Consider the following 26057-nt stretch of genomic DNA (forward strand, 5'->3'; position numbering starts at 1 on the left):
TAAAATAAGAAATGCAATTTTTTATTTGTTGAACATAATTTAAAACTGTAACATAAAAAGATTTCTCTATCCATCACCAGAAATCCAGAAGACACCTGAAGAGGACTGCCTGACTCCTTGCCACGCGGAAGGTTTGATGAAAAAGTTAAAATCCCATGCATCCCTGGCCCTTCCTCCACATTGCCCCTCAGAATGCTGCAGCTGCAGCAGGCAGGAGGCAGCAGCAGAACCCGGGCTGTGGAAGGCCCCTCTGCCTCTCTGGGAAAGCTGCTGGGGAAGCCAGAGGTCACAGTGCATTGGAGGCCTGGCTTTCAGCCACTGGCCAGGCCAAAATGAAACATCTGTTCAAGTCTCCCCAGGCACCTTGCTAGGGTGAGCGGGAGAAAGAGGGAGAAAGAAGTGGAGAAAACTGAGGCTGGGTCACAAGTTCTCATCCTGGACCTTGGCCTTGAAGTAGCCCCTGCTGGCACAGGAGCAGGGTGAGAGTAAAAGTAAATAAATAAAAGCGACATGCTTCAAGGAGAGAGGGTGACAGACCCACTGAAGCACCCCGTGTCCTGGCTTGGCCAGGGATAAGCTAGGGCGTGATGATTTAAAACACTCTGATCTGAGGCCAATGGCATCAAAATACAAATTGCTGAAGTGGGAGAGGGAGTGAAGGGCTGTTTGTTAGGGGGACTACAGTGGAGATTCTGGCGAGTGTGGGTGGGCTCACCACTGACCCCAGTATTTTCTTTGCTTAACAACCAGATTAAGAATTAGGATGCCCAGGCTGCCCTCTACTGGCAGTTTCTGGGAAGGACCACAACACAGTCGCACCCAACCTGCAACCCGCAACAGCCCAGAGAGGAGAGAAAGAAAGGAGAGAGAGAGGAGAGGAAGACGGAGGGGAAGAGAAAGAGAAAGAGGGGGAGGGAGGGAGGGAGGGGGGGAGAGAGAGAGAGAGAGAGCGGGAGAGAGAGCGAGAGCGAGCACTCGGAGGATGAGGAGTGGCTACACTTTCTGCCAGGCTGAAGGCATGGCTGGGACCTCCTACTGGGAGGCTAGAAGCATCTCCATTGATTTTAGCAGGTTCCTCCATCTCAGCCTGGTCTGCAGAGGGCCCTGGAGGAGGAAGGCCTCTGGTGCTCACTTCAAAGGCATCGAGAAGAACTTGTTCCCAGACTTGCAGCGGACTTGCTCGATGTACACGCGCAGCAGCACCTCAGCATCTTCAAACCCATCCACGATTGCCTTAAAACAGCAGCCAGGGGAGGACAGTCACATTAAGGGGCATCTGGGACCCAGAGGGCACTGCAAACAAAACCAGCTCACCCAACTTCAGAGGCTGCAGGTTCTAGGCTCTGCATTATTGATCTTGTCTGATCACTTCTGTAATATCTGAGGTTGGTCCCATCATCCCAACTTTACAGATGAGGACACAGATGCTCAGAGCCCTGGATTACAGAAACCAATAAAACCAGGCCTGGGACACAGGTCTCTTTGCCACCTCCAGCAACATCAGGCCAACAGCAAGGCGGCTCCTTAATGAGGGAGCACAGCTGCGTCCAGCCTGCACATGTTTGGTTTGGCTTGCAAAATGTTTTTTAAACATCCAAATTAGTTGCTGACATTTGAAAACTGACAAGATTACATGTAAAAACCTAGGTTTCTGGCTTCTCTTATGAAGCAGCAGTGTTGGCAACTCTAGGCCAACCTTCCTGCATGGCCATACTCCCTACTGTCTCCCCAGCCGGGGCTGGAGTATCAGCCACCACTTACCACTTCATGTAACCTGCTGGTTCTCCTCCAAGAACGCACATGGGAAAGTGGAATCTTTCAGCTACTTATCAAAATTTGATAGACTCTGGGGGCTGGATGTTCCTTACACCTGGTACATTTCACCCATTTCCAGTGCCAGGCCCAAGCCTCTGACCCCTGGGCAAGTGGCTAGGACTTCAGGGGAAGCCTGCAGCCTCCTCGCAGATCAGGGTTCTAGGGCAGTGCTTCCGAAACTGTAATGTGCACACAAATCCCTAGAGATCTGTTAAAATGTAATTCTGATTTCTTAGGTCGGGGGTTCGGGGGGGTAAAGATCTGTATTGCTAATAAGCTTCAGGTGACGCTGAAGCGGCCGGTCCAGGGGCCACACCTTGAGTTGCAAGGGAAGGTGTTGGGGTCTCCTGCCATGTCATTTGTTTCCCAGGGATTCGGGTTTGGGTGCCTCATCCTCCTCCTCTCCAGCATCTGTCCCGTCATTTCTGGAGTTCAGCGCGCTCTGTGTTCCCGCCCCGGAAATTCACCTGTAGTTCCTGCAGGCACTGCCCCTCCAGCTGGAGACGTGCATCACCCACGCACCAGGCCAGGCTGAGGTGGAAAGAAGGGTCCTGGGGAGGGAAATGAGAGGCAGGCGGTCACCTGGACACCTTGGCAGGCCCTGCCATCACAGCAGGTCTGTGACAGAGCTGTCGTGACGTCCCTGCTGGATCCCTGGCCTGCCCAGTGGGAGACAAGATCCTCAGTGTTGATCCCAAGCACCCTCCACAGATGGACAAAATAGCATAGGACTGGTCCTTGCTATGGACTGAATCATGTCCCCTCCCCCAAATTCATGTAGCCCTAACCCCCAATGTGATAGTATGTAAAGATGGGGCCTTTGAGGGGTAATTAGGGTTAGATGAGGTCATGAGGGCAGGACCCTCATGATTAGTGCCCTTTAATCACAGAGAGCTTGGGCACTGCTCTCTCCCTGCAGCCCCCGACCCCTGCCCCACCATGTGAGGACATGGCTAGAAGGCAGCCATCTATAAGCCAGGAAGAACCCTCACCAGAAACCGACCACACTTGGCCGGGTGAAGTGGCTCACGCCTGTAATCCTAGCACTTTGAGAGGCCAAGGCAGGCGGATCAGGAGTTTGAGACCAGCCTGGCCAACACGGTGAAGCCCCGTCTCTACTAAAAATACAAAAATTAGCTGGGGTGGTGTTGCACACATGTAGTCCCAGCTGCTCGGGTGATTGAGGCAGAATTGCTTGAACATGGCAGGCGGAGGTTGCAGGGAGCTGAGAATGCACCACTGCACTCCAGCATGGGTGACAGAGTGAGACTCTGTCTCAAAAAAAAAAAAAAAAAAAAAAAAGACATCAACCACACTGTCACCTTGATCTTGGACTTCTAGCCTCCAGAACTGTGCAAAAATAAATTTCTGTTATTTAGGCCACCCAGTCTATGGTATTTTGTTATGACAGCCTGAGCTAAGACAGTCCTATTCACAGAAGCTTTCCTTGAAGTATCATAGAGAGTCATTACATCTGTGACGTGAAAGAAAATCCACCCTCTGTTCTGATCTAGGACATTCCAGTATACACCATACTTTTCAGATGACATGAACAAAATCCCCAAAGTCTCAAGTTTTGAAGCAACAATAATTGTCACCATTCAAATTCATACTTATCTCCCTCAGCACGGTTTAAAAACATACATCAAATAAAACAAATGGCCCTTCAAAGCCCTGATAGTCGACTTAGAGCCCAGGTGCCGTTGGAGGGCCTGGGCAAGGTGCAGGAAGGTGTGTGAAGCTACAACTCTTCTCTGAGGGTCAATTTGACCAAAAATTATTAGGGACATCTACTTAAAAAATGTGAAAACAACATGTGAACATTATGGAGCAGAAGGTACAAATCTCGGGTGTATTTATGATATAAAGCAAGATTTCTTTTTTTTTTTTTTTTTTTTGAGACGGAGTCTCGCTCTGTCGCCCAGGCTGGAGTGCAATGGCGCGATCTCAGCTCACTGCAAGGTCCGCCTCCCGGGTTCCCGCCATTCTCCTGCCTCAGCCTCCCGAGTAGCTGGGACTACAGGCGCCCACAACCGCGCCCGGCTAATTTTTTGTATTTTTAGTAGAGACGGGGTTTCACCGTGGTCTCGATCTCCTGACCTTGTGATCCGCCCGCCTCGGCCTCCCAAAGTGCTGGAATTACAGGCGTGAGCCACCGCGCCCGGCCTAAAGCAAGATTTCTAAGAAATGTTGGACTTTGGGTGGGCTGCATCTGACTACAGCTCAAAGCCTTCACTCCCGAGGTGTGCATCCTCAGAAGGCTGGCATTCAGAGCACTGACACGGGAGGTTCTGAAGGGTCTTCAGTTTGCCTCTTATGAGGGCCTCTTTAAAGACAGTTTTATTCTCATTAGAAATGGGTCAATGGAGCAGCAGCAGCCCCATTCATTACCTGGTAGAAAGTGGTGAGGTCGAATTCCTCCATGACTCTGTCCACCTCTGAAACTAGGTCCAGGAACTGGGCGTGCCCTGAAGTGACCTCGAGCCCAATAAAGGTCCTGGGGAGAGGAAGACAACACAGGCATGAGATGCAGCCTCTGAGAACACCAGCCATCTGCGCAGCCGAGGAGAAGCCAGGCAGAAAGCCAACAGACCTGGGCCGTGGGTCTCACCCTGTCTCCCTGGTACACTCGCTTTCCTGCTCCATGAGCCAACTCTCTCAGTCCCCAGATTCTCTGTAAACCTTCCTTTCCCAGTTCTCACCCACACAGCTCTCCTCCCTCTCCTGGATCTAGTAACCCTTCCAGGAATGCCTTCACCCACCACTGCCAAGACACAAACCCAGAAGCTTCTGCATCTCCATTCTCCATTCTCCATCACCGTTCCAATTGCAAATGACTCCTGTCCTCAAGGAGGCCTCTTTTCAAGGACTTTGCTTCCTGGCATCTGCCACACCTCCCACAAGCACTCACACATGCTTTCTCTCGTCTTGACCCCAGGCCGGGCGCTGTGGCTCAAGCCTGTAATCCCAGCACTTTGGGAGGCCGAGATGGGCGGATCACGAGGTCAGGAGATCGAGACCTTCTTGGCTAACACAGTGAAACCCCGTCTCTACTAAAAATAATACAAAAAACTAGCCGGGCGAGGTGGCGGGCGCCTGTAGTCCCAGCTACTCGGGAGGCTGAGGCAGGAGAATGGCGTGAACCCAGGAGGCGGAGCTTGCAGTGAGCCCAGATCGCGCCACTGCACTCCAGCCTGGGCGACGGAGCGAGACTCCGTCTCAAAACAAACAAACAAACAAACAAACAAACAAACGAAACTCTACCGTGAACCCACGGCTTCAGCCAGTCCCCATCCCATTCTCAGTAAAACTTCTCAAAAAGACATTTTGTCCACCATCACTATCTCTTTCTCACCTCCCATCTTCAACCCACTTTGCTGGAAGTGCTCTTGTCAAAGTTGCCAACAACCTCCACGTTACCAAATCAAAGGGACACTTTGCTGTCTGCCTCGTACCTGCTCATCAGTATCTCACACAGTGGACTCTTCCCTCCTTGAAACCCTTTTCTCTCTTGGCTCCCAAGACACCACCTGCCATGCAGTCCTGGTTTAAGCCTGCCTCCTGTCTCCCGGTTCAGTGTCCTCTGCCATCCTCTCTCCTCTCCAGCCTCCCCATGGTGAAGATCACTGGATCTCCTCCATTTGCAATCTCCAGGAGGCTGTTCTCACCCAGCCCCGCTTCCCACACTGGCCAATATTTCTATCTCCAGCTGGTCCCTCTCCTGAACACCCAGTTGTGTATGTGACATTTCCACCTAGGGGTTCAATAGGCAGCAAAACCTAACAGGTACAAACAAACAGGTACAAAGCAGAACTTTTGATTTTCATCCCACCAGTGTCTCCTATCACAGAAAACGGGGCCAGTTGTTCCAGCCTCAAACCCAGGAATCAATGTTCATCAACCCATTGGTAATTTGGTTGCTTCTGCCTCAGTGTATCTCCAGTGTGTCCACCTCTTGGTCTTCCATGGCCATCACCCTAATCTAGGCCACCAATGGTCCCTCACCTGGACAATGACACTTGGCTCCTCTCTGGTTTCCCTGCATTCACTCTTTTTTTTTTTTTTTTTGAGACGGAGTCTCGCTCTGTCGCCCAGGCTAGAGTGCAGTGGCCGGATCTCAGCTCACTGCAAGCTCCGCCTCCTGGGTTCACGCCATTCTCCGGCCTCAGCCTCCCGAGTAGCTGGGACTACAGGCGCCCGCCACCTCGCCCGGCTACTTTTTTGTATTTCTTAGTAGAGACGGGGTTTCACCGTGTTAGCCAGGATGGTCTCGATCTCCTGACCTCGTGATCCACCCGTCTCGGCCTCCCAAAGTGCTGGGATTACAGGCTTGAGCCACCGCGCCCGGCCCCCTGCATTCACTCTTGCTCCCTTCTATCTTGCCCCCAGACTCCATGGCCACAGACACACCATCTAGCCAGACTGACATCCCCAGATACACATCAGATCATGCCTCTCCTCTGTTCACATCCCTCCAATGGCTCCCATTATACTGAAAATTCAAACTCCTTACTTGACATTGCAGCCCCTGGATGGGCTAACCCTGCCCATCTCATCTCCTATCATTCTCCCACGTGCTCTCTGGGGTTGGCCTCACTGGCCCCCTCAAACACGCTGAAATCTTCCCTGCCTCGGAGTCACTTAGTTTGCTATGTCCTCTGCTTGAAGCTCTTGCAACAGCTCTTCCCAAGACTGGCTTCTCATTCTCAGGTCACCATGAAATGCCATCTCCCTGGCCACTTCCCTGGTACCCTCCTGGACTACCCACTCCTAACCATCATATCACACCACAGTTACTAACAAACACTCTCATTACTTATTATCTGTCTCCCCTCCGAATATGAGATTGAAAAGAGCAGGGGCTGTGTCTACCTCTTCACTGATGAATCCTTAGCATACAGCAAATGCCTGGCACAAGTGGGTGCTTAACAAACTTGTGCAGCATGGAATAAGTGAACGAATAAATGAGGCCCCTTTCAGAAGTGCTCAGAAAAGGTGGCCCAGTGAGTGTGTCAGACAGGGAGGCTCGCTTTGAAGGCAGGATAATCATTTCTTCTTATGTTCATCTAACACGTCAATACTTTTAACTTTTCAAAGGCCTTGGGGCTCACTTGAGCCTTACAACTGCCCAACAATGGATGTTGGGAGGTGTGTGCCAGTGTGAAAACGAAAGGTCACAGAGATGAAGACATGGACCAAACACCACAACTGGGATGGAGCTGGGCAGAAACAGGTTTTCTGACTTTCACAGGTTTTCACTAAACCAAGATGCTTCTCTCAATCTCTGTGCAACACCCCCCACATACTCCCCCAGTCATTATTTATTTATTTATTTATTTATTTATTTATTTATTTTTGAGACAGAGTTTCGCTCTTGTCGCCCAGGATAGAGTGCAGTGGCATGATCTTGGCTCACTGCAACCTCCTCCTCTAGGGTTCAAGTGATTCTCCTGCCTCAGCCTCCCCAGTAGCTGGGATTGCAGGCGCCTGCCACCACACCCAGCTAATTTTTTGTATTTTTAGTAGAGATGGGGTTTCGCCATGTCGGGCAGGCTGGTCTTGAACTCCTGACCTCAGGTAATCTGCCCACCTTGGCCTCTCAAAGTGCTGGGATTACAAGCGTAAGCCACCGCACCTGGCCTTTTTATTTATTTTTTTGAGACAGGGTCTCACTCTGTTGCCCAGGCTGGAGTGCAGTGGTGCAATCGTGGCTCACTGTGGCCTTGACCTCCAGGGCTCAAGCGATCCTCCCATCTCAGCCTCCCAAGTAGCTGAAACTACAGGCACACACCACCACACTCAGCTAATTTTTGTATTTTTCATAGAGACAGGGTTTGGCCATGTTGCCCAGGCTGGTCTGGAACTCCTGAGCTCAAGCTATGCACCTGCTTCAGCCTCCCAAAGTGCTGGAATTACAGGCATGTGCTACTGCACCTGGGATCTCCCAATTATTTTTCTTAATGAAAGGTTCAGATTTGGGGATAGCTGCCTTTGTAGTCATTGAGTTGGTTAAAAGCAAACAAAAAACGGGACAAATAAGTCCAGAAACAAAGCACTCAATTTTTGCACCAAAGAATCTTCCTCTAGTAGTGACTGGGGGTTGGGAAGACGCACCTGGTTTTCTCTTGATTGGTGTAAATCTTTACCTGGTTGGCAGTAAAGAAGAATCTGAAAGGTAGAAGACCATATTTCAGGAAAAATCATAAGAGAAAAAGCAGAAAAAATAGCTTATGTTAAAAAAAAAAACCAAACAGCACTTTGAAAATATAGTTAACTCATTTTGCACTTAATATTATCACCCCATTATGCAGGTAGTATACTGAATCCTAAAACATTAGAGCTGGACAAGACGTTGAAATCACCCAGCCCGAGTAACATACAACATCATCCAGGTGCTAGTAAAAATTTTACTTTGTTAATAGCAGTTCATTTCGATAAACAATTTGAGACTATCTCAACTTTACTGATGGGAACTGAGAAAGCCTTATTTATCAAGTAGGTGATAATGGACCAATTAACAGCTGATTCATTTCTTGCAGTTTTTTTAAAAAATAGACAACTCCGATTTCATCTAAGCAATCACAAGAACATTTCTTCATGTGTCAGGGCTGAGCTCAAGCCTTTGCACACATCCGTTTCTCGAATCCTCACACAACTCTGTGAGCAGGCCTACAATTATGCCCATTTTACAGACAAAGAAACGGAGGCATGGTGAAGCTGAATTTGGTGAGCCAGGATTTGCACAGTCAGTCTGCCTGTTTCCAGAGTCCTTGTTGTCACCTACGACCCTTTAGTGAGGGGAAGTAGGTCTCTGTTGGTGTGAAATCGAGACAGATGCCCCCACCCACCCACCCCTCAGATCAATAACACAGAAAGAGTCAGGCTCAGCCAGGTAAGTGCTTTGACTTGGACTGGTTCTGTCCTTTGTTCTCTGAGACACTAGCAATCTCACCATAGAAAGTCCCGTCACAGAAACAGATCATTTTACAGCCCCCAGGCCAAGGGGCTCACCCCCATCTGAGGGAACATAATATACCAGCATGCTAGGGAGAGTCTCACAATCTGCCCAAGGGCAAAAGTCATTCAGCCAACTCTCCGCCTCTGGGGAAAATGTAAGGGATCACAGAACCACCAGGAGCTCAATTAAGTGCAGCTTTTAGGAAGAGTTCTCAAGGTGTCTCCCAAACATCCTGGAGTGGACATTGGATGTCTGTGCCCAACCAACACCCCTTCTCCTGGTAACCTCCTGTTGCAAGATGGCTCTCCATCCCTACTCCAGAGGCAGGCTGCCCAGGCCTGGCCAAGCAGAGCTTAGCATCTCCTCAGTCACAGCAACAGAATCAGGGGTGCACCGCCCACTCTTGGTCACCTTAGGCTCAACCAGATGATCAAAGTTGAAGAGACCACACCTGGCCAGGCTTCACTCGTGACACAGAGCAGTGACAGATCCTTTCCTCAGAGGGAACCAGCCCAGGGGTCCGGTCCAGGTGCTGTTTTCTAGTCTCCCAGTGAGCAAGGGAACCAGCCACATATACATCCCACAGGGATCAGAATTTCTTGCAATGGACTTTAGGCAGAATTTTCAGAAGTCCCAGCACGGGACTTGTGCCCAGTTAAGGAACCACTGTATGCAGGGGAGCCTAGGCCGTGGCGTCCCTGCAGGGGCGCAGTTCACGCGTCTTCCCAGCGCAGGTGCAGTGTGCCAGTCATCAGCACTAGCTCTCCTCCTTCATCCAGGGAAGCTGCTTCTGCAGGATAAGGGAAGCACTCTGTGTGCAAGGGGGAAGGGCCTGTTAACTCCTTACTCCCAAAGAAAGCGCACAGGAGCCGGGTCAGACCAGGCAGTCATTTCTGTGACTTGTGCTGAAGCTAATCAGAGAGGGAGGTTGTCTTTCCAGGCTGGTACACCATCAGCCCGGAGATGCGGTGGCTTTATCATTGTGACAAAGGAAGGGGACAGAGCTGAGATGGTGACAGTCAGGTGCCATGTGATAGCTTGTTACCCCGGTCCATTCATGCATGAGCCAGTGCTACCTCTGAATCTTTTAGTTATACCAGCCTATAAATTTCTCTTTGGTTTAAGCCACTTTGGGTTGGGTTTCTGGTACCTGTGGTTAAGACAGTCCTGATAATATACATACGGCTCAATCAATTTGATAATGACAATCCAAAGAGGGAGAGGGCTGGACTACGTTGAGAGATAAGTTTGAGTCCTGATTCCCCGGCCAAGTGACCGGATTGGGACAAATCCTGTCCTCCTCTGGCCTTCAGAAGGGGTTCAACTAACTGAGCAGTTTCCCAGCTGGGCAGTGACATCCTATGGAATTCCTGGGCCTATGGTCCCCTGAACTGTGGGAGTAGGGCTTTGGCTAGAAGACTGTTTATTTCTGTTTTACACAGCCACACACCAGGCTTTTGTGCAACACCTCATTTGAAAAAAGGCTCTGCTGATAAAGGCAGGGTCAGAAAACCACCAGCTGGGTGGCTTCTTAGGCTCCTTCTAGTACCAACAGTAGAGGATCCAGAAAGATATTCTCTGGGTTCCCTCATTCCCGCCTCATGACTCCACAAGCATCTATTTGATGTCTCTGTGAGCAGAGCACTAGGGAAAAGCTGTGGGGTAATTGAGAGAGAGGCCACAGTCCTGGCCTGGAGGAACGTGGCTTCCAGGAGGGAAGATGGACACAGGAATGACTGCATATAAGGGTGAGTGAAATGACCACGAGGGGTAAACAACCACAGGACCGACTGATCTCTGGATGGAGGGATTCTGCAGGAGATGCCGACCGGCAGAGCCTCAGTGAAAGAGCAGGATTTTGATCTGGACCAGTCTAGCAGGAGATGCATTGCTGGTAGGAAAAGAGTTACAAAATAACGCAATAGGTAAGGGGGAAAAAAAGCCCCAGGTTGGCAGACAAAATCAGAAGTGGGGTCTGGTACTAAGCCTTCGCCCAAGTGGTGTGCTGAGGGCACCCATGATCTCCTTTCACCCCCACAAGCCCCCAGTGAGGTAGCCCCCACCACTACCATGACCTGTTTGACCTATTATTGTGAAATGATAACGTATGTGTTGGTCTCAGCCTCCAGTTCCTGACACAGAGATCCTAAAACCTATGTCATTTCCTAAGCAGTGGGGGTGCTAGGAGCATCTTTTGTTCTATTAGCTGGTCTGTGACCCTGGCTCCTGACACAGAACTCCTAAATCTTTTGGAATTTCCTGGGTGACAGGAGCATCTTTGGTTCTGATGAGGCAACTCTCAGTGGCCTCCTGGATGGGGGCCGATCACAGAAAGAGCAAGGCATGATGAGAAGCTGGAAACTTTCAGCCCCACCCCCTATCCTCCTGGGATGGGAGGGAAGCTAGAGACTGAGTTAATAATCCATCATGCCGACATGATGAAGCCTCTGTAAAAATTTGGAACTACAGGGTTTGAGGAGCTTCCCTTGGTGAATAAGAAGGCACCCATGTCCTGGAAGGGTGGCTCACCCCCAACTCCACAGGGTCAGAAGCTCCCATGCTCGGGACCCTTCCAGACCTCACCCTACCTCTCTCTTCATGTGGCTGTTCATGTGTATCCTTTAATACATCCGTTGTAATAAACTGGCAACCTAGTAAGTGGACTGTTTGTCTGAATTCTGTGAGCCATTCTAGCAAATGATCAAACCTGAGGAGGGGGTCCATAGAATCTCTGATTTGTAGTGAAATCCAGACAGATGTTGTGGGTAACCTGAGAGCTCAACACTGCAGATGGTGTCTGACATGGAGCGCAGTCTTGTGGGACTGAGCCCTTAGCCTATGAAGTCTGCACTAACCCTGGGTTATTAGTGTCAGAATTGAGTTCGATTATAGGACACCCAGTGGGTGTCTGTAGAGTTGGATAATTTGCTGGTACGGAAAAAAACTCCACACATCTGGTCACAGAAGTGCTGGAAATACTGAGCGAGGGCTTACAGAAAAACAGCTGGCTTTTCCTACAGAGCAGATAAGGCATCGGGGTGTCAAGAGCTTCCACGGCATGCCCAAGGTCATGCAGGACAAGAAGTAGAGCAGGCAGCCCCAGGAGAGGGGCCGTGTTCTATCTTTAGGTCTGGCCTGCCTGCTGGGGTAATGCCCGCAGTAGCTCAGGAGAGGAGGAGAAGCCGTGGAGGGGAGGGAGCGGAGCGGCAGAGGGAAGTACTCACCTCTGGAAGGAGGCCATGCGGGCTTTCAGAGCCTGCACAAAGGGGAGGATCCAGTGGTGGCGCAGAACCACACTCTGGGACAGGCTGAGGTGGAACGCTTCCATCCTTACCAGGCGGGGGACATATGTCTGGGCATGGGGGAGCAACACATCAAGCAGATCCAGGAACTCCTCCTTGGCTTCATCTGGAGGAGAAGAGTAAAGAGGGCGGACCGTTCTCTCAGCCAAGGTGCCATGGCTGAATGAAGAAGCCCAGAAGGCAGACGGAGGTCCTTATTACTCTGCGTTTGGGGAGAAAATTACTTGGACAGCAGTCTATGTCTATGTCTTCTAATATAATTTTATTTTATTTTATTTATTTTTTTAGACGGAGTCTCACTCTGTCGCAGAGGTTGGAGTACAGCGACGCCATGTTGGCTCACTGCAAACTCCGTCTCCTAAGTTCAAGCAATTCTCCTGCCTCAGCCTCCCGAGTAGCTGGGATTACAGGTGCCCACCACCACACCCAGCTAGTTTTTATATTTTCAGTAGAGACGGGGTTTCACCATGTTGGCCAGGCTGGACTCGAACTCCAGACTTCAGGTGATCCACCTGCCTCAGCCTCCCAAAATGCTGGGATTACAGGCATGAGCCACTTCTAATAGTATTTTAATAGGCATTTCTGGGAAGTCCCAGCTAGAACAATCAGACAAGTGAAAGAAACAAAAGGCATTCAAATTGGAAAGGAATAAGTAAAATTATCCTGCTTGAGGATGATATGATCTATTTGTCTTTTTTGCTTGTTTTTGTTTTTTTGAGAGTCTTACTCTGTTGCCCAGGCTGGAGTGCAGTGGCTTGATCTCAGCTCACTGCAACGTCTGCCTCCCAGGTTCAAGCAATTCTCCTGCCTCAGCCTCCTGAGTAGCTGGGACTACAAGTGTGTGCCACCACGTCTGGCTAGTTTTTCTATTTTTAGTACAGATATGTTTTCACCATGTTGGCCAGGCTGGTGGTCTTGAACTCCTGACATCAAGTGATCTGCCCACCTTGGCCTCCCAAAGTGCTGGGATTACAGGCGTGAGCTACTGTGCCTGGCCTGATCTTATATTTGGAAAAGCCTAAAGACTCCACCAAAAAACTATTAGAACTGATAAATTTAATAAAGTTGCAGGATACAAAATCAGCATACAAAAATCAGTAGCATATCTACATGCCAACAATGAACAATCTGAAAAAGAAATCAAGAAAGCAATCCCAATTGCAATAGCTACAAATAAAATAAAATACCTAGGAATAAACTTAACAAGAAGTGAAAGATCTCTACAATGAAAACTATAAAACACTGACACAAGAAATTGAAGAGGATACAAAGAAATGAAATGATATTCCATGTTCATGGATTGGAATAATCAATAGTGTTAAAATGTCCATACTCTCTAAAGCCATCTACACATTCAATATAATCTCTATCAAAATACCCATGACATTCTTCACAGAAATAGAAAAAATAATCTAAAAATTTATATAAAACCACAAAAGACCCCAGAATAGTCAAAGCCATCCTGAGCAAAAAGAACAAAACTGGAGGAATCACATTACCTCAGATTATACTACAGAGCTATAGTAACCAAAACAGCCTGGTACTGGCCTAAAAACAGACACACAGACCAATATAACAGAATAAAGAACCCAGAAATAAATCCATACATCTACTCTGAACTCATTTTCAACAAAGGTGCCAAGAATATACACTGGAAAAAGATAGTTTCTTCAATAAAAGGGAAAACTGGATATCCACATGCAGAAGAATGAAATTAGGCCTCTATCTTTCGCCATATACAAAAATCAAATCAAAATGGATTAGAGACTTAAATCTAAGACCTCAAACTATGAAACTACTACACATTGGAGAAACTCTCCAGGACATTAGTCTGGGCAAAGATTTCTTAAGTAATTCCCCACAAGCACAGGCAACCAAAGCAAAAATGGACACAAGGGATCATATCAAGTTAAAAAGCTTCTGAACAGCAAAGGAAACAACAAAGTGAAGAGACAACCCACAGAATGGGAGAAAATACTGGCAAACTATCCATCTGATAAGAGATTAATAACCAGAATATATAAGGAGCTCAAACAACTCTATAGGAAAAAAAATCTAATAATCCAATTTAAAAATGGGCAAAATATCTGAATAGATAATCTCTCAAAAGAAGACATATAAATGGCAAACAGGCATATGAAAATGTGTTCAATATCATTGATCATCAGAGGCATGCAAATTAAAACTATAACTAGCTATCATCTCACCTTAGTTAAAACGGCTTTTATTCAAGACAGGCAATAATAAATGCTGGTGAGGATGTAGAGAAACACTGTTGGTGGGAATGTAAATTAGTACAGCCATTATAGAGAACAGTATGGAGGTTCCTCAAAAAACAAAATAGAAATACCATATGACCCAGAAATTCCACTGCTGGGTTTGTACCCAAAAGAAAGGAAATCAGTATCTCGAAGAGGTATCTGCACTCCCATGTGTATTGCAGCACTATTCACAATAGGCAGGATTTGGAATTAACCTAAGTGTCCATCAAGAGACAATGGATAAAGAAAATGTGGCACATATACAACATGGAGTACTGTTCAGCCACAAAAAAAGAATGAGATCCTGTCATCTGCAACAATACGGATGGGAACTGGAGGACATGATGTTACATGAAATAAGACAGGCACAGAAAGACAAATTTTCCATGTTCTCACTCATCTGTGGAAGCTAAAAATTAAAACAATTGAACACACGGAGACAGCAGAAGGATGGTTACCAGAGGCTGGGAAGGATAGTGGGGGTGGGGCAGGTAGGGTGAAGAATGAGGATGGCTGATGGGTACAAAAATATAGTTAAATACAATAAATAAGATCTAGTATTTGATAGCACAACAGGTGACTACACTCAGCAATCATTTTTTGTACATTTTAGAATAAGGGAGTATAACTGGAATGTTCATAACACAAAGAAATGATGAATCCTTGAGGTGATGGTGATCCATTTACCCTGATGGGATAATTACACATTGCATACCTGTACCAAAATAGCTCATGTACTCCATACATACATACACCTACAATGTACCCAAAAAATTAAAAATAAAAAAATTTAAAGTTTTGTTATTTTTTCTTTAAAAAATAGGTGTTTCTGGTAATAGAAATAACACACGCTCATAGCAAAAAATTGAAATTAATAAGCAATAAGCAGGAGACTTCCAGTTTCTCCGGTCCAGCATGTAAGATGCTTAGAAGTCGCCACCTCATCCTAACAACAAGCAAAACGCTGAACAAACTGAAAAAGCAACAACTATTCTTAACTGCATAAGAGACGTGAGGTCATAGGGCAAACTGCTGCCCCCAAAATCAGAGAGACCAACAGGCAAATACAGAGACTCACAAATTACCAGAGCAGAAACCTACAACAAGCTGAAGGCTCTGCAGGAACCAGCAGCAGGGTAGGGAAACCTGAGCTGTAATCGACAACCTGCTGGAGACTCAGTATGTACAAATCTGAGTTAAAAACACCAGGGGAACTCTGTCGGTGGGGGCACCCGCATTTTTGTGAGGTTTACCTCCTAGAGGTCTACCAGGTTATTGCAGTGAATACTGGAAAAAATATCCTGTGCTTCTGGCTGGGGAAGGGGGAAGGCAACCATTTGGAAACATATAGGAGCATCCTGTTTTTCTCCCCTACTTCTTTTTTTTTCTTTGAGACGGAGTCTCACTCTGTTGCCCAGGCTGGAGTGCAGTGGCACGATCTCTGCTCACTGCAACCTCTGCCTCCCGGGTTCAAGCGATTCTCCCGCCTCAGCCTCCCAAGGAGCTGGGACTACAGGCATGTACCACCATGCCCAGCTAATTTTTTTGTATTTGTAGTAGAGACAGGGTTTCACCATGTTGGTCAGGCTGGTCTCCAACTCCTGACCTCAAATGATCTGCCTGCCTCAGCCTCCCAAAGTGCTGGGATTACAAGCCTGAGCTACGGCGCCCAGCCGGGAGCATCCAGTTTTTCTTAACAAGGTCTGCCCTCCGGAGAAACTTATTTAATTACAGCCTAACCTGAAAGCGTTTTATCAGACTCATAACTGACCTGGGGGATGTGAAATATCAAACTGCAGCACCTTCTGGCCATCCTGTCCCACCTACAGGGGGAAAATTCTGAGAAGCATGTGGGAAGTTCCCAGTCCAGAGGAACCGGCTCACCAAAAGATTGAGACCCAGTCACAGGAGTACAAAATGATTCTTGTCCCCCAGCACCTCACCACCACATTCATACAGGCCTGTTTACCAGTTCCTTTCACATAGTACTTCCTGTCCAGCTATCGAGGAAAAATTATAAGACATACTAGAGGGCAAAAATACAATCTGAAGAAAAATAGTATGCATCAGAACCCTTTAAATATAAAAGACTAGAAACCATACAACGTCTGATCTCAGGCCACAATGAAATTAGACTAAAAATCTGTAACAGAAATGCAGCTGGAAAATCTCCAAATACTTGGAGGTTAAACAACACACTTCTAAATAACACATGGATCAAAGAAGAAATCTCCAGAAAACTTTATAAATATTTTGAACAAAATAAAAATGAAAACATAACTTATCAAAACTTGTGGAATGCAGTAAAAGGTGCTTAGAAGAATATTTATAGCATCAAATGCATATATTAGAAAAGAAGATCTGGACTGGGCATGGTGGCTCACGCCTGTGATCCCAGCACTTTGGGAGGCCAAGGCAGGTGGATTGCCAGAGGTCAGGAGTTCGAGACCAGCCTGACCAATATGGTGAAACTCCATCTCTACTAAAAATACAAAAATTAGCTGGGCATGGTGGTGCGTGCCTATAGTCCCAGCTACTCGGGAGGCTGAGACAGGAGAACCGCTTGAACCTGGGAGGCGGAGGTTGCAGTGAGCAGAGATTGCACCACTGCACTCCAGCCTGGGCGATAGAGCGAGGCTCCCTCACAAAAAAAAAAAAAAAAAAAAGAGAGAAAGTCTAAAGTCAATCATCCAAGTTTCATCTTAGGAAAGTAGAAAAAGAACAGCAAATTTAATCCAAAGTAAGCAGAAGTAAAGAAATAATTAAAATTAGAGAAGAAATCAATAAAATTGAAGATAAGAAATCAATAAAGAAAATCAATAAAACCAAAAGCTGGTTGTTTGAAAAGATTAGTAAATTGACAAGTTTCTAGCCAGGCTGAGAAAAATAGAGAGGGCACACAAATTACTAAAATCAGTAATGAAAGATGGGACATCATTACAGATCCCATGAATAATAAAAGGATAATCAAATAATAGCATGAATAACTTTATGTCCACAAATTTGATAACCTAGATGAACTGGAACAATTCCTTGAAAGACCCAATCTGCAAAAACTCACAAAAGAAGAAATAATCTAAATAGGCCTAAATCTATTAAACAAATCGAATACACACACACACACACACACATATATATATATATATATATTTTTTTTGAGGCAGAGTCTCGCTCTTTTGCCCAGGATGGAGTACAGTGGTACAATTTTGGCTCACTGCAACCTCTGCCTCCCGGGTTCAAGCAATTCTCCTGCCTCAGTCTCCCAAGTAGCTGGGTTTACAGGCACCTGCCACCACACCTGGCTAATTTTTTTGTATTTTTTTAGTAAAGACATGGTTTCACCATGTTGCCCAGGCTGGTCTCAAACTCCTGAGCTCAGGCGATCCACCCGCCTCAGCCTCCAGAAGTGCTGGGATGACAGGCATGAGCCACCGCACCCAGCCTGAATAAATAATTAATTACCTTCTGGCTGGGCTCTGCGGCTCACACCTGTCATCCCAGCACTTTGGGAGGCCGAGGCAGGTGGATCACCTGAGGTCAGGAGTTTGAGAACAGCCTGGCCAACATGGTGAAACACATCTTTACTAAAAGTACAAAAATTAGCCAGGCGTGGTGGTAGGTGCCTGTAATCCCAGCTACTCAGGAGGCTGAGGCAGAAGAATAGCTTGAACCTGGGAGGCAGAGTTTGCAGCGAGCCGAGATCATGCCAGTGCACTCCATCCTCGGCAACAGAGTGAGACTGTGTCTCTGGAAAAAAAATACCTTCCAGGCCCAGATGGGTTTGGTTTACTAGAGAATCCCACCGAACATTTAAGGAAAAAATTCAAACAATTATCTACAGTCTTTCAGAAGACAAAAGCAGAGAGAATACTTCCTGACTTATTCCATGAGGCCAGCTTTACCCTCATACCAAAACCAGAAAAAGACATTACAAGAAAACTACAGACCCATATCTCTCATGGACAGAGATGTAAGATTCTCAAGAAAATATTGGCAAATTGAATACAACAACCTATAAAAAGAATAATGCTCCACAACTAAATGGGATTTATCCCAGGTATTCAAAGCAGGCTCAACATTCAAAAATCAATTAATGTAATCCATCCAATCAACAGGCTAAAGGAGAAAAATCACACAATCCTATCAATAGATACAGAAAAAGTATTTGACAAAATCCAATGCCCACTCAAGATAAAAACTCCCAAAAATCTAGGAATAGAGAGGAACTTTGTCAACTTGATAGAGAATGTCTAAAAATACCTATAGCTATCTGATGGGAAACTCCAAAGCTTTCCCACTAAGATCAGGAACAAGGTAAAGATGCCTCCTCCCACTATGGCTTTTCAACTCATACTGGAAGTCCTAGCTAATGCAATAAGACAATAAAAGGAAATAAAAGGTATACAGATAGGCAAAGAAGAAATAAGACTTTTTTTTTTCCCCCCTCCCCAAGACGGAGTCTTGCTTTGTCGCCCAGGATGGAGTGCAGTGACGTAATCTCGGCTCACTGCAACCTCCACCTCCTGGGTTCAAGCAATTCTCCTGCTTCAGCCTCCTGAGTAGCTGGGATTATAGGCATGCACCACCACACTCAGCTAATTTTTGTATTTTTAGTAGAGACGGGGTTTTGCCATGTTGGCTGGGCTGATCTTGAACTCCTGACCTTGCAATCCACCTGCCTTGGCCTCCCAAAGTGCTGGGATTACAGGTGTGAGCCACCACGTCCGGCCTGTTTTTCCTTTTTTTTTTTTTTTTTTTTGAGACGAAGTTTCACTCTTGTTGTCCAGGCTGGAGTACAATGGTGCAATCTCAGCTCACCGCAACCACCGCCTTTCTTCTGTCTCAGCCTCCTGAGTAGCTGGGATTACAGGCATGCACCACCATGGCTGGCTAATTTTGTATTTTTAGTAGAAACGGGGTTTCTCCATGTTGGTCAGGCTGGTCTTGAACTCCCAACCTCAGGTTGTCTGTCTGCCTTGACCTCCCAAAGTGCTGGGATTACAGGTGTGAGCCACCATGCCCAGCGTGTTTTTCTTTATAGATGACATGATTGTCTATGGAGAAAATCCAAAAGAATTGACAAAAAAAAAAAAAATCTTCTGGAAGTAATAAATTATATAGCAAGGTTGCAGTGTACAAAGTTAACATACAAAAGTGAATTTCTGTATATTTGCTTTCCTATACAAAAGTAAATTTCTGTATATTTGCTTTCCTATACACCAGCAACGAACAAGTAGGATTTGAAATAAAAGATACAGGGTTTACCTTAGCACCCCCACAAAATGAAATACTTAAGTATAAATCTAACAAAATAAGTATAAGATCTATATGAGGAAAACTATAAAACTCTGATGAAAGAAATCAAAGAAGAACTAAATAAGTGGAGAGATATTCCATGTTTATAGATAGAAAGATTCAATATTGTAAAGATGTCAGTTCTTCCCAACTTGATCTACAGATTCAATGCAATCCCAATCAAAATCCCAGCAAATTATTTGGTGATACTGACAAACAGATTTTAAGGTGTACATGGAGAGGCAAAAACCCAAAATAGGCCAAGTGCTGTGGCTCATCCCTGTAATCCAAGCACTTTGGGAGGCTGAGGCCAGAGGATTGCTTGAGCCCAGGAATTCAAGACCAGCTTGGGCAATATAGTGAGACCCTCTCTCTAAAAAAAGAACCCCCCTCCTTGCCCACACACAAAAAAAGCCCAGAATAGTCAACACACTACTGAAGGAGAAGAACAAACTCGGAGGACAGAAACTACCCAACTTTGAGACTTACTATGTAAAGTTACAGCAATCAAAACAGTGTGGTATTGGTGAACAAATAGATGAATGGAACAGAATTGAGAACCCAGAAATAGACCCACATCAATACAGTCAACTGATCTTTGGCAAAGGAGCAAAAACAATACAATATGAAAAAGATAGTCTTTTCAACCAGTGGTGCTGGAATAACTGGATATCCATATATAAGAAAAGGAATCTAGACACAGACCTTCCACCTTTCACAAAAATTAACTCAAAATGGATCACAGAACTAAATGTAAAATGCAAAACTGTAAGATTCCTGAAAGATAACATAGGAGAAAAATGTAGATGATCTTGGGTTTGGTGATAACTTTTTAGATATGACACCAAAGGCAAGATCCGTGAAAGAAATAATCGATAAGCTGGACTTCATTAAACTTAAAAACTTCTGCTCTGTGAAAGACAACGTCAAGAGAATGAAAAGGCAAGCTACGGGCTGGGAAAAAAATGTATTTGCAAACGACATATCTGATAAAGGACTATTATCGCAAATATAAAGAACTCTTAAAACTCAGTATTAATAAGCAAAAATGATTAAAAAGTGGGCAAAAGACCTTAACAGACACCTCACTGAGGAAGATACAGAGATGGCAAAAAGCATATGAAAAGATGATCTGGATCATATGTCATCAGGGAAATGCAAATTAACAGACAACAGTGACATATTACTACACACCTATTAGAATGGCTAAACTCCAGAACACTGCCAATACCAAATGCTGACGAGGATGCGGAGCAACAGGTACTTTTATTCATTGCTGATGGGAAGCAAAACGGTACAACCACTGTGGAGGACAGTTTAGTGGTTTCTTATAAAACTATACATACTCTTATTACAAAATCCAGCAGTACATTCCTAATGTAAACTACGGACTTTAGGTGACTAAGGTGCATCAATGTAGGTTCATCAATTGTGACAAATGTACCAATCTGGTGGGGGGTATTGATAAAAAGAGAGACTACACCTGTGTGGGGGTACAGGGTATAGAGGAAATCTCTGTACCTTCTTTTTTTTTTTTTTTTTTTTTTTTTGAGACGGAGTCTTGCTCTGTCGCCCAGGCTGGAGTGCAGTGGCGCAATCTCCGCTCACTGCAAGCTCCGCCTCCCGGGTTCACGCCATTCTCCTGCCTCAGCCTCCCGAGTAGCTGGGACTACAGGCGCCCGCCACTGCGCCCGGCTAATTTTTTCTATTTTTAGTAGAGACGGGGTTTCACCATGGTCTCGATCTCCTGACCTTGTGATCCGCCCGCCTCGGCCTCCCAAAGTGCTGGGATTACAGGAAATCTCTGTACCTTCTGCTCAATTTTGCTGTGAATCTAAAACTGCTTTAAAAAATAAAGTCTAGGCTGGGCACCGTGGCTGATGCCTGTAATCCTAGCATTTTGGGAGGCTGAGGTGGGTGGATGGGCTGAGCTCAGGAGTTTGAGACCAGCCTGGGCAACATGGTGAAACCCCATCTCCACTAAAATACAAAAAATTAGCTGGGCATGGTGGTGCATGCCTATAGTCCCAGCTACTCAGGAGGCTGAGGCAAGAGAATCGCTTGAACCTAGGAGGCAGAGGTAGCAGTTAGCCGAGATTGTGCCACTGCACTCCAGTCTGGGTGACAGAGCAAGACTCTGTCTCAAACAAACAAACAAAGTCTATTAAGACAAAAAATGTTTTAAAAAATGCAAAGGAAAAAGCAGGAGCCCCTGAAATTGTCACCTAAAGCAATGGTCTCCAAACTACTGTGATCACATAGCCCATTAGTAAAACAAGTTTGCATGTATACTCTAATAAATATATATTTATGAATTACAAGTGTGTGCTACTCTGTAAAATTATGTGTTATAAAATGTGCACTCTCAAAAACAGAAATACAAAGAGATGAGATAAAAAGAAATACATTTAAAAGTTCTAATGATTTTCTCCTACACCCTAAAGTGTGGGATCATCTTGACCTCTCCCCTAGTGGCATATACCCCACCTTTCAACACCAACTACCCTAGAGATAACTACTGTTAAACTTTGGTGCCTATTTCCATATGCATATACTAATTTATATATCTTATTTGTTTTTAAAAAAAAAACAGAGAGTATACCATTTAAACAGTTCTGGAACTAGTTTCTACATATAACATTACATGTTGGACATCTTTCCCCTCAGTATAGAGAGGTCAAGTTCATTATTAGAGCTCCATAGTAATCTATTAATCAGAATAGATTAGCATTTCTCTAATCAGTCTACTATTGATAGACATTTAGCATGATTCCAATTTTTCACAAAGAACACCACAATGACCACCCTTGTATGTTCACATATTATTTGTCTATTTACCAAATATGTGACTGCAGCTGCATGTCTTCTCAGCCGGGCATGGTGGCTCACGCCTGTAATCCCACCACTCTGGGAGGCCAAAGCAGGTGGATCACCTGAGGTCAGCAGCTCGAGACTAGCCTGGCCAACATGGTTAAACACCGTCTCTACTAAAAATACAAAAATTAGCCAGGGGTGGTGGCGGGCACCTGTACTCCCAGTTATTCGGGAGGTTGAGGCAGGAGAATCGCTTGAACCCGGGAGGTGGAGATTGCAGTGAGCCGAGATCGTGCCATTGCACTCCAGCTGGGTGACAAGAGCGAAATTCCGTCTCAAAAAAAAAAAAAAAAAAAGCCAGAGTCTTCTCACACCCAGTATCCTACTCAATTTGCCCAAATCCCCTGGTGGATAGGCAGCATAGAGAATCATGTCATCCTCCTTGGGCAGATGGGGAAATGGAGGTTTCAAGACCTAAACTTACTCTGTGTACTTTGCTAAGAACTTGACATAGATTATCTGATTTAATCTTCATGATAGTCTTAGAAGACTGGTATTACTACTCTCCCATTTTATCTATTTATTTATTTTAATTTTATTTTATTTGAGATGGAGTCTCACTCTGTCACTCAGGCTGGAGTGCAGTGGAGCGATCTTGGTACCCCACAATCTCTAACTCCCAGGGTCAAGCAATCCTCCCACCTCAGCCTCCCAAGTAGTGGGGACCACAGGCGTGTGCCACCACGCCTGGCTAATTTTTTTGTATTTTTGGTAGAGACAGGGTTTCCCCATGTTGCCCAGGCTGGTCTCAAATGCCTGGGCTCAAGTAATCTGCCTGCCTCCGCCTCTCAAAGTGCTGGGATTATGGGCGTGAGTTTCCTGGTCTAGCCAGCGCTACCCCCATTTTAGATATGAAGAAACGGAAGCTCTGAGAAGTCTAGTATCTTATAAAGGGCACCCAGAGTAGTGGGCAGCGGAGTGAGGTCTGACTCTGAAGCCTGGGCATTTTCTGCCTGCCACCTGCTGATCAGAGCTAGGGGGGGATTTGAACCTTGCACACCCAGCGTATCCAGGGCCCTCTCAGAAATACAGTGCCTGCTGTGCCCTGGCATGACCTTGACACCCTGCTCCAGATTCTCCTTTGGTCACCTCCTCATGAACTGGGAGAATATTATACCCAGAGGTAATACATATTTCAGGCTATGAATTCAAAACCAAGATGACAGAAAAATCCCCAATTCTTGAAACCTGCTCTTTCTCTGCTAAGTCAATGACTTTCCCACAACCAGTGTTAGAGGTTTCTGGTTTCTTCCTAGTTGGGGCCAGATTCTACCCTTCATGAGGCACTTATGGGTCTATGGGTCTTGGCCACTTTCCTTTTACACATCACTCACATGGTACATAGACGTGGGTGGCCCAGTTGCCCCGCTCGTGGGGGAAGGTGCGCACCCGTCCCCCGTGTTTTGTGCTGTCATCTTCAGGCCCCTCCTCGGTGCCCGGGAACATGTTCAGCACACTGTCAGGTACTGGAAATCTCTGCCTGGGAAGGGGGCTCTGGCCACTGCAAAAGAAAAAAAGAAAAATGGCCACATTTATCCTCTCAGCATTCTCTACCTTTGTACATACCACAAAAGTTGTAACCCCTTATATATGGTGGCTCTGAGGGTGTGTTTCCAGCCTGGTGCTGGAAGCAGCTTCTAGATAGCAAAATTGTTTCTCCAGTATTGTCTCATTGGGGTCTCCAACTCTGGGGCACGAGGTCCCCATGGGAAACAACAGGGCATACAGCAATGTGGTTCAGGGGTCACATTCCCAAGCTGGACAGGCTGGAGTGGCACTTTCTAGCTCTGTGATCTTGGGCAAGTTATGTCCCCTTTCTGGGCCTCAAATGCCTCATCTGAAGGTATATGTCTATCTGATAGAGCAATTGCGAGATCAACTGAGCTACGGCTTGTAAAGCACTCTGCAAAGATAAGGCCTAGCATTTAAGAACCTAAGCCCCAGGAAGTAAGAGAGGCCGATGGTTTTGTTCACCGCTGAATTCCCAGACCCCAGCCTGGCACGGAGTGGGTGCTCAGTGAATATTTACTGGATGAATGAAAAGGCTCTCCCTACACTTTAGCAAGTATTACTATCGCAATTGTGTTCAAATCAGGAAACGGACCTAAGATGGTACAGGGATGTGTGCCGGGCGGTAGAGTGGGCCAGCGCGGAGGCTGGACCGGAACGCAGGTCTGGCCTCCCAACTTGGCCCTAGCCAGGTGGGGCCACTCTGGGGCTTTGTCTGGGGGTACCTTCTGGATCCCCCTTTCTCCCTGCGTCCCCTTGTCCTTTCCCGGAGCCGCCCCGCACCCTCCCTTCCCACTCCACCCCCAGACACTCGGGTCCCGTCTGGGTCCAGGGTGAATGCGCGCGCCCTCCGGAGAGACTTCCTCACTCCTCACCGACGGTGGCTCCCGTTCCCCGGCCTGGTCTGCCTCCCGTCCTCGGACTCATCCTCGGAGCCGCTGCTGCTGTAGCCCACCAGGGGCGCCGCGCTCATGGGGCCTCATCCAAGACCACAGAGCAGGTCCACGAGCAGCCTCACCCGGCACCCGGAGTTCCGCTGTGCCGGAAGCGCCCTCCCAGGGGCGGGGCCTGGGCTGGCACCGCCTCGGGGCGGGGTCGGGAGGGGCGGAACCCGGCAGGACAGGGACCAAGATTCAGCCCACCGACTCCACGCTGCCTGCAGGCTGAGCACGCGGCTCTGGCCACCTGCAGCCTCCCGGCACCCGCTAGCCTTTGTGTACCCATTTCACAGATCGCTCAGGGCCCTCACCTTTCTGCCCGCTGCTCTTTCTGCAGCTACCTGGGACCAGACATCCCAGACACGACGGTCCCGGGTCAGCGCACTAGACCCAGCGGTAGACCTCCGCCTGCCCCAAGCCCGGCCAGGATCAGAGGTCCTGGATCAAACCAGCCCAAAGTCGGAGCCCGTAAGAGCCAAGTTGAGCAGTTAGGGGCGGGTCAATAGTGTAAGACCAGAGGCTCTAGGAGGCCTCTCCTCTCCTGCGCAGAGCCGGGCCGAGGGCGGTCACCGGGAGCCCCCTCCCTTAAGCCTGAGTGGGGTGGCCGGAAGCAGAGCTCCCTTCCACGGTTAGCCCAGGCGCCCAGGCCTGTCGACTCGAGAACCGTCCGGAGCACCCGGCTTGTCCGACCTGGCCCGGCCGCGGGGTCCCCGGCAGGGGGCGGCCTCGCTCCGCGCCGCCCGCTCCTCCCGCATTCGCCGCCGCCGCCCGGGATGCCGCTCCTCCCCCGGCCCCGCCTCCCTGGCCCCCGCGCCGCCCGCCCGTCCGCCCGTCTCCGCAAGGCCATCGGTCCGTCCGCCCGCCCTCCCAGCGCTCCTCGCCCCGGCCCCGCTACTCCGGCAGCGCGCGTCGCTTCCTCCGTTCCGGCCGCCGCTAGCCCGTCCCCCGCCCCCGGTCCGGCCGCCGCCGCTACGCGAGGCCGGGGATTGGCAGCGCGCGTAGGCCGCGCCGCCGCGGATGGAGCCGGAATAAAGGGGCGGCCGAGAGAGCAGCTGGTCGCCGCTCGCCCCGCGCCTGCCCTGCAGGCGGCCTGGAGCAGGTGAGC

At 47.5% G+C, this 26057-nt stretch overlaps 2 protein-coding genes across 4 annotated transcripts in view; one reads left to right on the forward strand and one right to left on the reverse strand.

The window, feature by feature from the left end:
* Positions 1 to 26057, reverse strand: part of USB1 (U6 snRNA biogenesis phosphodiesterase 1) — a 26859-nt gene continuing 802 nt past the window's right edge. For 2 of the 3 annotated variants that reach the window (XM_003916963.4, XM_009196547.3), the window contains exons 2-7: positions 23840 to 24006; positions 11998 to 12181; positions 7930 to 7983; positions 4207 to 4312; positions 2283 to 2366; positions 1 to 1233 (exon numbers count right to left, since the gene is read on the reverse strand). In XM_003916963.4, coding sequence (XP_003917012.1) covers positions 1129 to 1233; positions 2283 to 2366; positions 4207 to 4312; positions 7930 to 7983; positions 11998 to 12181; positions 23840 to 23951 — 645 coding nt within the window. In that variant the 5' untranslated portion in view covers positions 23952 to 24006 and the 3' untranslated portion in view covers positions 1 to 1128. Of the gene's footprint in view, positions 1234 to 2282; positions 2367 to 4206; positions 4313 to 7929; positions 7984 to 11997; positions 12182 to 23839; positions 24007 to 24889; positions 25406 to 26057 lie in introns of those variants that run through there. The other variant, XM_003916961.3, reaches the window with a different exon arrangement.
* Positions 25769 to 26057, forward strand: part of ZNF319 (zinc finger protein 319) — a 6030-nt gene continuing 5741 nt past the window's right edge. The window contains exon 1 of the mRNA XM_009196548.4: positions 25769 to 26051. The gene's annotated coding sequence lies outside the window, so the exon portion shown is untranslated. The remainder of the gene's footprint in view (positions 26052 to 26057) is intronic.

The sequence above is a fragment of the Papio anubis genome, chromosome 18 (assembly GCF_008728515.1).
Source record: "Papio anubis isolate 15944 chromosome 18, Panubis1.0, whole genome shotgun sequence".
Lineage (NCBI taxonomy): Eukaryota > Metazoa > Chordata > Mammalia > Primates > Cercopithecidae > Papio > Papio anubis.